The sequence below is a fragment of the Camelus bactrianus genome, chromosome 15, assembly GCF_048773025.1.
Source record: "Camelus bactrianus isolate YW-2024 breed Bactrian camel chromosome 15, ASM4877302v1, whole genome shotgun sequence".
In the NCBI taxonomy this organism is placed as follows: domain Eukaryota; kingdom Metazoa; phylum Chordata; class Mammalia; order Artiodactyla; family Camelidae; genus Camelus; species Camelus bactrianus.
This window is the reverse complement of record NC_133553.1, coordinates 39,174,401-39,186,870: the sequence shown is the minus strand read 5'-3', so window position 1 is coordinate 39,186,870 and position 12,470 is coordinate 39,174,401. Positions and strand designations below refer to the sequence as shown.

General features: G+C 35.8%; 1 protein-coding gene across 5 annotated transcripts in view; it reads left to right on the top strand.

Moving 5' to 3' along the window:
* Positions 1-11,042, top strand: part of EIF2AK2 (eukaryotic translation initiation factor 2 alpha kinase 2) — a 37,890-nt gene extending 26,848 nt beyond the window's left edge. For all 5 annotated transcript variants that reach the window (XM_045504823.2, XM_045504821.2, XM_045504822.2 and 2 more), the window contains 4 exons: positions 283-411; positions 2,224-2,325; positions 3,402-3,455; positions 3,534-11,042. In XM_045504823.2, coding sequence (XP_045360779.1) covers positions 283-411; positions 2,224-2,325; positions 3,402-3,455; positions 3,534-3,656 — 408 coding nt within the window. In that variant the 3' untranslated portion in view covers positions 3,657-11,042. The remainder of the gene's footprint in view (positions 1-282; positions 412-2,223; positions 2,326-3,401; positions 3,456-3,533) is intronic.
* Positions 11,043-12,470: the final 1,428 nt, after the last annotated feature.

The window sequence follows — 12,470 nt, the reverse complement described above, 5'->3', positions numbered from 1 at the left end:
TCGAGTCCTGGATCCTGAGACCATGCAGAGTGAAGCCACCTTCCACTTATCTTCAGATATTTGAAGGCAGCTTTGCCCCAAGCCTTCTCTGCTGTCAGCTAAAAAGTCCTTACTTCCTCGGCTAGCATTTAAAGACTGATAATATTAAATTTCCTGTTTTGGGCTACCTGTGTAAGGTAAATATAAAAATACGTAAATATAAAAATAACTGTTACTAAGTATGATTTGGTGATAAGTGATGACAGTGAATTGGTACTTAAAAATCAATTTTTTTTTCTGTAGCCGAGTAACATATTTTTAGTAGATACAAACCAAATAAAGATTGGAGACTTTGGACTTGTAACATCCCTGAAAAATGATAACATGCGGACAACTGAAAAGGGAACTAAGCGATACATGAGCCCAGAACAGGTGAGATCCCCTTCCTTTCTGCTTATATATTATTTTACCGCTTTCATTTTCTTAACTATAAAAATAATAGACACCTCTCATGAAATTAAAACAGTACAGAAGTAAATTGAATAAAAATGAAAAATTATTCTTAACCTTTTCTTTGATTCCTGCTCTTCTTGCTATAGTTTGTGGCTTATCCTTTTAGATCAGTTTCTGTGAGTTATAAAGAATATACAAAAAAAAAAAAAAGAATATACAGACACAAATAGATATTTACAGAGACTTTTTTTACATAAAAATATACATAAATACATTTTTATAAGGATGCTATAGTGTTATTTTGTGACTTGATTTTTTTTAACTCAACAAGGTATCATAATGTTTCCATATCTGTACAAATAGACCTGACGCATTCTTTTTAACAACCTTATTGTATGCCAAAGTATAGATATACCACAACTCATTTAACTATTTCCTTATTGATGGGCGTTTATTTAGGTTGTTTCCAATGCTTTATTTTTACAGACATGTCATGTGTCTTCCCCCTGATCTTTGGGTCTAAAAATAAATATTTCTATGATAATCAATGATAAATTCTTTGAAATTAAATTATTGATTAGAATGACAGATGCAGTTCAAAGTTGACAAATGGTGAAATTGTCATTCGAAAGAAGTGATTGCTCCCCTGCTGAAGTATATGAGAACGCTGCTTCCTCCCTCACATTCTCAGTCAGACTAGGGTATTACCAGACAGGTCAGTAAGATGAGTGAAGTGTAGCTTGCCTTTTTAGTTTGCATTTTCCAGGTTTTTAGTAAGGTAGGCCATTGTTACATGTATTAACTTAAAATTTTTCTGCAAATTCTCTATTCATACCTTTCCTTATTTTTCTTAATTAAGTTATCTTTTTCTAATTTATTTGTAAAGAATCTTTATATATTTGGGGTATTGATGAGGTATCTGTTAATTATGTCACATAATTTTTCTCCTTGTCACTTTTTATTTCTTCATTTATAAGGTGGCATAGAAGCTTTTAAGTTGTCACGTTTATCAATATTTCTTTATAGCTTCTAGGTTAATCATTTTTATTTTGGAGATCCTTCCTACCATAAGTCTATAAAAACAGTTTGTATTTTTGCTAATACTTTAGTTGAATTAATTTTTGTATATATATATGTGAAGAAGGGATATAACTTGATTTTCCCATGTGGTTATACAGTTACTTCATCCCCATGTATCAAAGAGTTGATTATTTAAAATAATATTTTAAGGAAAATTCACAAAGACAAAAAGTAGAACAGAGGTTACCAGGGGCTGGGGGGAGGGAGGAATGGGAAGATGTTATTTAATGGGTACATTTTCTGTTTGAAATGATGAAAAAGCTCTGGAAATAGATAGTGGTGATGGTTACACAACATTGTGAAGGCACTTAATATTCATCCCTTCTCCTGCTGACGGACATTGGGATTGCTTCCCGTTGTGGAATATGATGACTAAATCTGATAAGAACATTTGCATGCAAGTCATTTACTGGGCACGATTTTAACTGCTTTACCTGCTGCGTCTCATTTAACCCAACAGTCAAACTCTGAGGTTAAAACTGTTACCTCCATTTTATGGTTGAGATTATTCCCACACTGATGGTTAGGTACACAGATGATACAACTACTCAGTGACACAGATTTGAAGCTGGCCATTCAGACTACATATCTTGCTAATAAACATACATTGTTGTGTGATATATTTTGGTTAGATGACTTTTTTGGCCTCAGATGGCATGAATATTTATATCAGTTGAGTCACAAATGTGACTATATTTTGATTTTCTTCAGGATTCTTCAGAAGACTATGGAAATGAAGTGGATATCTTTCCTTTGGGGCTAATTCTTGCAGAACTTCTTTATATATGTCCCACTTTTTTGGAAACAGTGAAGGTAAATAATCTCACAGAAAGAATTAAGCAACAAAAATTATTGGCCATCATGTCCAAGTGTTGCTGCAGACAGCCATTGCCTTCCCGTGAGAATGGGCGGGAACCTATGAGTGTTGTATGTCAATGAAATAGGAATTTTTATCTCTTTCAAGTTTGAGCAACCAAAACTTTTTTTTAAAGATCAAAAACTTTGGTCTTCATTGGGAAGTGTGTACGTCTCATAAAATTGTAGTTGTTTCTTCCTATTTGAATCAGTCTGTAAAATTTACTGGATTGCCTGCTTTGCCTAAGACCCCATGCCAAGCGCTCCAAGCATTTTGAAAATGAATAAGCCTTGTTCTCAAGGAGCTTACATTCTAAAAGGGAAGATAATGTAAGAGAATGCTGTAAATGTTTTAGGAGAAGGCATGAAGGCTTATGAAAGCAGCTATGAGGGAGGTCTTGCCAGATGGAGGGATTTAGGTTAATGGGAGGCGTTTAAATTGGGCTCTGAAGAATCGGTTGGCTTCTAATAGTCCAAGTTTGAAAGATGGGGATGCTAGCATGGAGACAGGAATGTGAAGAGTGTGTTTGGGAATAGCTGGCAGTGTCATTTTCATTGGAGAGTATAAGTCAAGGAAGTGGTGGCTGGTGTTACTGGAAAGCTATATTGCAGCTAAGCTAAGGCAAGAATATGCACTTTCTTGGGGAGGCAGTGGGGAGTCATGAAAGGCTTCAGGCAACTGGATATCCTAATCTGAAGCTCAGTAAAAGGGGCTAGCCTGGAGTCGACAGCCTCTTCCTCTATGAAACAGGGATAATGAAAATACTTATTGCAGAGGGTTCCAAAAAGAATGAAGGAAGACAATTCATATGATGCTCCTAACACTTCAACATGCTGTAATGTTCAGGATGGTTATTACACAGGGTGGGTGGGGGAGAGGATTCCTGCTTGCTTCTTGGCTACAGAAATTTCCCGATGATCTAGAAATAACCTCTATTTAGGGTATCCCCAGCCTTTAGTGCTTTCTCAGTTTGCTTTTTTTTCCCTCCAAAGTATATAACTTCCTAATGAATGTATATATGTTTAATTTTTAGATGTTTGAAAACCTAAGAGATGGCATTTTCTTAGACGTATTTGACAACAAAGAAGTAAGCCCTTAAAAATCATTGGAATTTTATTTATTGAAATGTTTTATTTCTTAGTATTGACTCTCACTGTCATTACAGAAAGATCTTCTACAGAAATTACTCTCAAAAGAACCCAAGAAACGACCTGACACATCCGAAATACTGAAGACTTTGAAGGAGTGGAATAATGTTACAGAGGAAAAGAAACGAAACACGTATTAGATGCTTAAAAAGTATCCTGCTTCTGGCTTTGATCCTGTAACTATCAAAAATCTGCTAGGGAATATTGTTGGCATTTACCTTCTATTTTCATCTTCCCTTAATTTCTTGCCACATTTGCAGAAAGGTTTCCATTTTTTTCTTATTTCTAAAACATTCTTACGTTTGACTTTTTCTGGTTCATCTCCTTATTGTGGAGATGGAGAAGAGAAAAAACAAATCCCTCAAATTTTCTTTTTCAAATCAATTAGTGGATCAATTAATTAATAAATATTTATTAAATGCCTACTGTTCCTAGGCCAAAAAATATAAGATCTATCCCTGTCTTAAATAGCTAACAATCCAGTTGGAGAAGTATGGGTAACATGAAAAGACAAGTGAAAAAGATAAATACAGTCACTTTGGAAAACAACTTGTTATCATCTGGCAAAGTTAAGTGTATATAGCCATCCCTGAAAAGCCATCATTTCCATTTCTACATACATGCCTACAAGAATGTTCATAGAAACCCCATTTACAATAGCCAAAAGAACAGGAAACAATGCTAATGTGCATCACAAGAAGAATGGATACGTAAATTGGATTGTATTCACACACTGGAATACAATGTAACAGTGAAAATGAATAAGTTACAGCTAAATGTATTAACATGCCACATCTCTCAGGAGCATAACGTCAAGCAAAGCAGGATACGGAAAATACATACAGAATGAATCCATCCATATAAAGTTCAAGGACATGCTAAATGAAGTAAGTTTGTTTAGGTATCCAAACAAATGTGGTAAAACAATAAAGGGAAGGAAAGGAACGAGAACTATTACTAGATTCTGATAGTGGCTGTCTCTGAGGAGGGACGGGAGTGATGTGATTGGAGAAATGGACTTCAGAGGTAACAGTTAACTTTCTTCCCTTAAACTGGATGTTGAGTCCACTAGTGTTTACTACATAATTATTCTATTTATCTTAAATACATTTTATACCTATTGTAACAACACTTTAAAGAGATGATAATCGTGCTGTAAGGCGGTAGCTGAGCACAGAAAACAGTCCATCTGAAGGGACGAGATCACTCTCTACTGAGGTATAGTGGCACAGGGCTTAGAAGTCATGCTCCGGGGAGACTTTCAAGTGTATGAAAGATTTAGGTGACTAGAGAGGAGACCATGTGGGCAGTGTGGGCAAAAGGCACTCGAGAAAAGATATATTTGAGGAACACTGAGCATCCTAGTTTGTTTCCCTGAATTGCTGTAGGGAATGCTGGAAGGTAATTTGGGCAGTATCTGAGGGTTACTTTAAACTTTATAGCAACCAACTACCATTCTAAAATTGTCGTGTAATTCTACAGTTTTTAAAATGAGCCAAATTTAGGCTTAGCAGAAAAATCACAGTAATAGAAGATACTTTTGTAAAGGCTTATAGCAATTTCTAAAAAGTGTTACTAAAAGCAATTAATACAGTTTTCAACTTCTGGTGCAGTATTTGATTAAGACAAGGTTCATCAATTGTTGCTAAAACTGTTGGTTGAAAAAGTGTTGAAAAACAGGGGCTTTAGACGGATTAAAATATAATCCCACAGATGATATTACGAAAGGAAAGATGTATCTTTAAAATGGAAAGAGCTCATCTCCACAATAACCAAGTGATTAAATTTAGCATCGCTGAAAGTGGGATGACCCGACATCATGCCCCTCCTAATGTGATGCAAGGATTATGCACTGTCACCTATTCAGTTTTCTTGCCCAAAGTGTTTAACTGAAATTTAATCATGAGGAAATTATTAGACAAATTCTGAATGAAGTCATTTGATAAGGTAATTAACTTGGGCTTCTCAAAAAGTCAATATCATGGAAAAGAAATGTAGGCGAACTCTTCTAAATGGAAAGAGACTTGAGAGATATAATGACCAAATGCGGTGCTTGAATCTTGAATGTATCCTGGCTATATTAAAAAAGAAAAAGTCAGAAAATAGCTGTAACACGCATAAAGACTTTTTTTTGAGACAATTGAGAACATTTGAATATAAACTGCATATTAAATGACATTATAGAATAATTCTTAATTTTCCTAGGTGTGATAATGATATTGTGGTCATCCTGGAAAATGTCTTATTAGGCAATGTGTTCAGAAATATTTAGGGGTGAAGTGGTGTGACATTTGCAACTTCCAAATGTTCACTGAAAATCAATTTTTATGTGTATCTATGTGTGTGTGTGTATATATATAGAGAGAGTGAGAAAGAAAATGTGACAAAATGTTAACAATTGAAAAATTGATAAATTTCAGTGGAGGATATGGAAGTGTTTCTTGTATTATTCTTGGAGTTTTCTGTAGGTTTGAAATTTTTCTGGGTGGAGAGAAATCTTAAAAAAAATCTAGTAGTATCTGGATTTTAATGAATAAGTCTAAATTCAAAAGAAAAACTAATGAATGTGGCAAGTTAGTGTGAATGTGGCCTTATTTTTACCTTTTCTCTTTTTTTAATTGAAGTATAGTTGATTTACAATATTATGTTAGTTTCAGGTGTCCGACAGTCAATATTTTTGTACATCCTTCTCTTGCTTTAATATTTCTACTACTATGAAGCAAATATAGCATCCTTAGGAAGCTTTTGTTTATTTGTGAGTATATATTTTCTCTGCCTCAAAACTGTAGTAAATAGAAAGTATCCTCTTAAACAGAGGATGTGCAGAGGTTTTGAAAGAGCTATTTTGACCTAGTTGCTTCACTAGGAACAGAACTTCTAGGAAATTTTTATCACTAATTACACATACACTATTAGATATACACATACTTAACATAAATACATATATATGTAATACACTCAGCACATATATATATGTTATTGTGTTAGGTATATTTAGCATATATACATAAATAAGTGTGTGTGTGTTTGTATGGCCAGCTACATAATTTGTGAGGCCCTTGTTCAAAAATTAACGTTGGGGGAAGGGTATAGCTCAGTGGTAGAGTGTGCTAGTTTAGCATGCATGAGGTCCTGGGTTCAATCCCCAGTAGCTCCGTTAAAATAAATAAACCTAATTACCTCCCCTGCCCACAGTAAACCAATAAATAAATAAATAAAACATTAAAGTTTTTTTAAAATTTAATGTGGAGGTGGGGGTATAGCTCAAGTGGTAGAGTGCATGCTTAGCATGCACAAGGTCCTGAGTTCAATTCCCAGTACCTCTATTTAAAAAAAAAAAAGTTAAATAAATAAACCTAATTACCCCCTCCCCAAAACAAACAAAACAAAAAAATACGTGGGTCTTCATACAACCACACAGGTTGCATGTTCATGAGGTTAGATGTGTATGAAATGTTTAGAAGACTAAATACGAGCTTTTCCAAGACTCCATTTATCCAGTCTATGTTCTTGAGAGATGAACTCGTAACATCAATTTCCCACAACTTCCTACACGTTCACCACAACTTAAAGTTCTTAGCATGTTAACTTTTCATTATGAAATATGGCATAATTCCAACATTATTTATTTTCGGAAGTTTTTATCTTAAAACATACACAGAAACAGAAACTCGAATAATGAAACTGTGTACCGATGACCCGGCTTCAACAACGATCAATTTTCTGCCTTTCTCATTCTATTTAACCTTTCCTTTTTTAAAATATCTTTTGCTGGAGGATTTTAAAGCAAATCTCAGGCATCGTATCATTTCACTTGTAAACTCTTAAAAATGTATTTTTAATAGGTAAGATCTTTTTAATTTTAACCAAACCATGATATCATTGTCACTGAACAAAATTAATAAGATTTTATTAATTATCATACACTAATCAGTCTGTATTCCATTTTCCTGTCTCAAAAATGTCTTTCTGCAGGTTGTTTACATCAGGATCCAACATTGCATTTAGTCGGTATGTCTCTTTTACTTTATAACATTCACCCCATTTTAATTTCTTTCCTCTTGCTATTTATTTGAGGAAGGAACTAGATCATATATCCTATAGAATTTCCTTCACTCAGGATTTTAGCTGATAGTATCCCCATGGTGTCTAGTTAGATCTAGAAACATGATTTGATTCTGCCCCCCCAATTTTTTCCAAGAATACGCCATAGGTGATTCTTTTGCCTCACTTCAGGAGGAACGTGATGTCTAGTTGTTCTACTTTTGGGGATTTTAAATTTGATTGGTAGTTTGTGGTGGTGTCACTCTTCCTTATCAATCTTTCACCTAATGGTTAGCAGCCATTGATGATTATTGCCTGGAGCCATTATTTCATTAGGGGTTGCAAAATATTGATTTTTTTTTTTTTGGATTCTATCAAACCTCTTGCATTTATCATCTGTGATTCTTCTATAAAGAAGAACTTTCTCTAAAGCTGAATGAGAAAGGTGGGATAAATATTTCTTATATTTCTTTTATTTATTTTTTATTCTTTTGGCAGGGGAGGTAACTAAGTTTTTATTTAGTTATTTTAATGGAGGTACTGGGGATTGAACCCAGGACCTCATGCATGCTAAGCATGCACTCTACCACTGAGCTATACCCTCCCCTCAATGTTTCTTAATTTTTAGGATGAGCTGGCATCCCAGCAACCTCCAAAGTGATGAAGCGGGCTTTGTTTTTTTGGCAGGGGCAGGCCCTAACCTACACTTTGAAATAGTGCATTTAGAGTGGGCTGGAGCAGGAAAAGACTGTATTTCTGAGGCTGAGAGGCTGAGAAGGCCTTGTCAGTGGGAGGGGAGAGAACCAAGAGGAACTGGCAACTAATTGGATGTGAGGATTTAGGGAAAAGCATCCCAGATAACCTCCAGGTTTGTTTGATGGTGAGAGCCAGGAATATGCCATTAAAGGAGGTACAAGTCTCAATCAAATTAACCCCTTTAAAGAACCACATGTATTTGAGAGAGATTTTGTCTCACACTGTTATCTATTACACAGTTTTTAGTTAGGATTTCGGCCAATGGTGGGGCCCCTGTTCACATGTCAGCAGCGTGAGATGAAGCACATCTGAGAGGGAAAACGCTGAATCTCATTTGGAGATGCCGCGTTTGAGGTGCTGCCACTTGTTTGGGGGAGGACATAGAGCAACCTCTGGGAAATGCAGGAGAGGCACTTGATAGAAAGGATGAACTGGACTCATACACAGAGGAGATGTGTATGTTTTCTGGAAGTAACCCCTGATGCTTAACTTTGAATCCAAGGGATTGCCAAGGGGGAGGTTACACAGAGGAAAGAGGGCTCAGAAACAGAAGCATGGGAGACACCTCCATTTAGATATTCACTCTTTACATCTAAATGTCAGTCCTCCCTAATGTCTGTGATTCGATGTCTGGGACTGTGACCTATACCTATCCTGCACTTTCTCAGAAGGGTCACCGAGGAAGGGACTGCAGGGGATAGATGGCCTGCCCTCTGACTAAAAACTGTGTAATAGGTAAAACTCTGAGGCAAATCAAATATCTCTCAAATATGTGTGGTGACTGAGGGGTCAATTGGATTGAGACCTGTATTTGTTTCCTGTGGCTGCTGTAACCAGTTCCAAAATTGGTGGCTGACCTGTCCCCATGGGATCCTGTGCAAGTCACTAACCCTGTCGGGCCTCATTTTTCCTCTCTTGTGAAAGGGGACCCTAATTCCTACTCAAGACTGTTTTCAGGATAAAACAAAATAACACAAACCTTACACAACCAGAAAACAAAACAAAACAAAATTGGTGGGTGAAAACCACCCACTTTTATTTTCTTACAGTTTGGGAGGCCAGAAGTCTGAAAAAGGGCTCTCTGGGCTCAAGTCAGGTGTTTGCAGGGTTGTGCTCCTCTGGGGGCCCCGTTGTGCATCCCATGTTCAGTGTTACATGAATAAGCCCCAGCCACACAGGTCTGCTCAGGCTTAACTGAATAGGCTTTTTCGCTCCATGGCTCTCTGCTATGGTTTCTGCCTGAAATTCCCTTCAACCTACTTTTTTTTTGTTTAAATAACAGCTTTATTAAGACATAATTCACATACCATAAAGTTCAACCCATTTAAAGTATACATTTGGTGGTGTTTAGTATATTCAGAGCTGTACAACCATCACCACAATCATTTTTTTAAGAAAAAAATATGGCTTTAATAACAATAAAGACATGATAAAATAGCCCATATAAGTACTAGATAAAATGATAGAGTAGGAATATGGATGGATAACAAAATAAAAACCACTATTGGAATAAATAATAACAGATTAGACTTACATATAAATTTTAAAAGTAGGAAATATCCAAAATTAAATTATGAATAATACCAAAATCAACTGGGGAGAAAATGAGGAAGTCTGGTATTTTCACGAATGTGCTTCACCACAGTCAATTTTATAACATTTTTCTCACCCCAGAAAGAAACCCCGTACCAATTAGCAGCCATTCCTTATCTTCCCCCAACTTGAGGCAACCACTAATCTACTTTCTATCTTTTCTATCTGGACATTTTATTTAAATGGAATCATACAATATGTGGTCTTTTTCACTTAGTATGTTTTCAAGTTTCATCTGTGGTACAACATGGATCAGAAATTCCTTTCCCTTTTATTGCCAAATAATATTCATGTATGGATATATCACATTTAATTCACCTCTTCAATGGCTGATGGACATTGGGGTTTCTACTTCCTGGCTATTATGAATAATACTGCTTTGAATATTCGTATACAAGTTTTATGTGAACATATGTTTCCATTTCTCTTGGGTATATACCTAGGAGTAGAAACACTGGTCATATTATAGCTCCTTCCTTGTAACTCTGCATAGCAAAGTTATGTTCAGAGCTCACATTCAGTGCTGTTACCATAGTGTTCCACCATCTCCCACTTGGAATGAAACTTCTCCCTAGTATTCCCGTTGTGTATTACCTCAGTATTGTACTTACCAGTTTGCCTTGGAGCTCAGTTATTCCTGCACAGGTGTTTCCCTCCTTGTGAATTTCTGGAACGCAGGGACAGGCTCTCTCATTTTGATTTACCCCAGGGCAACAAGTGTGTTACCCTGCATAAAGCAGGAACTCTTTTGAATTAGTGGGGAATAAAAGTGTTAAGAATTTCATATGCTTGATCCTATAAAATGTGTCTAATACTAAATAATAATTATGTTCACTGTAAAATTTCAACAATCAAATGTTGGTAAATAACAGTTGGAGTAAAGGTGGGTAAGGTAGATCAATTTTGTATGTTAAAGTCTATTTATTTTGAACTTTAGAAGCTCCAGTATTTTGGCTTCATAATTGGAAAATGAACTATTATAGAAATTCTGGATAGGACTTTGAGAATAAACATAGTACAATATAAACAAAATTAAATGATGACATGTTAAAATTTACTTTACATTTCAAATGTCACATATGTTCAAAAGCCAATTTAAAAATTCTTTTTTTTAATAAAAATTCTTTTCAATGTTTTGCTTCCTTTGGTTTTCATTATTGTCATAAAGTTGTAAAAGGCTTATATGAATAAAAATAAGTTTTTACTCATATTAGAAACTGCATTTTTAATTATCAGTGGTAAAAGTGGAGGGATATCTCCCACTCTCCAAGGCAGGCTGAGTTCTGGCCTCTGGCCTGGAGATGCAGACCACAACTCTGGTGGAGTCGTGGGTTCCATCCAGATTATTCCTGCATTCTAGGCCTAATTGTTCATGAGCATATTTAAATATTCTAGGCCACTGGGCAGGTTGTGGGTTGCCCCAGGGTCAGCAAGGGGAGAAAAGGAAGCCAGTTCCTAACTCCATTCTGTCTGAAACAATCTGTGTAGCTTTGGGACTGACTGAATGAATGTGGGTATGTTAGCTGAAATGACAGGAAAGGAATTGACAATAATTCTAAAAAGATGTAGTCCTTTTTATTTGTTAATGCAATTTTATTATTTTTTAAATGAAAAAAGTAAATATCAAACAGTACTGTATAACTATGTAAGCTCCAATATTTTATATATGTATTTATATTCATAAAAATAATTCAGTTCTGGATGAAGAACTGAGGCCCAGAAGGTAACTAGGTTTGTAGGCTCAGCTGCATCTTAGAATCAAGGATAGTGATCACAGGCCACAGAATCTCTAGGGGGTGGGATCTTTGTATTATCATTTTTTAAAGCTCCCCCAAAAACTTGAGAACAAGTAGATCAGGTCGTGTTGGTCAGATGCCAGTATAAGTTGTACTATTGATAACTTTAACTCAGGCAAATGTAGGTTAGCTTTTGCTATGTTCTCAGGTATGTAGCTTCTAATAGAAGAAGAGGTTGATCTCTTGCTCAGTGCTGCTGAAAGGTGAGCTATAAAACTGTACAGGTGAGATCCAAAGAGCAATTGTGCTCTAGTTTAACCTAGAGCACTAGTTCTCACCCACAGGTGATAATCAGATGCATTCTTAGAACTTTAAAATAAATACAGATACTCAGAAAGTATCTTAGACTAGCTGAATCAGAATCACTAGGGGAGGCACTTGAGCTTGTGAACTTTAAAAAATAGTTCATGATTTTGATGCCCAACCTTGGATGGAGCTCTCTAGAGGTGTGCCACATAGTATGTCTTTAGCTATATTCAGTTAAATTATAAGGAAGCAGAATTCAGTTTAGGATGGAAAAATAACTTTAAAAGTGACTCAGAGCTACCCAGCAATGCAACAGTCTGTTTTAAGACAGTGAGCTCTGTGGCTGGAGGAATAAAGGCAAAGGTTGGATTACCACCTGCTGGGAATGTTGTCAAAGGGATTAATAAAGAAGGTGGGTCATCTGATATTTAAGGTTACTCCCAATTATTAAGTTTCTTTAGCCAAAACTTGCAACAGTTCACTTATAATGGATATATACATCGCCATGAAAACTCATAA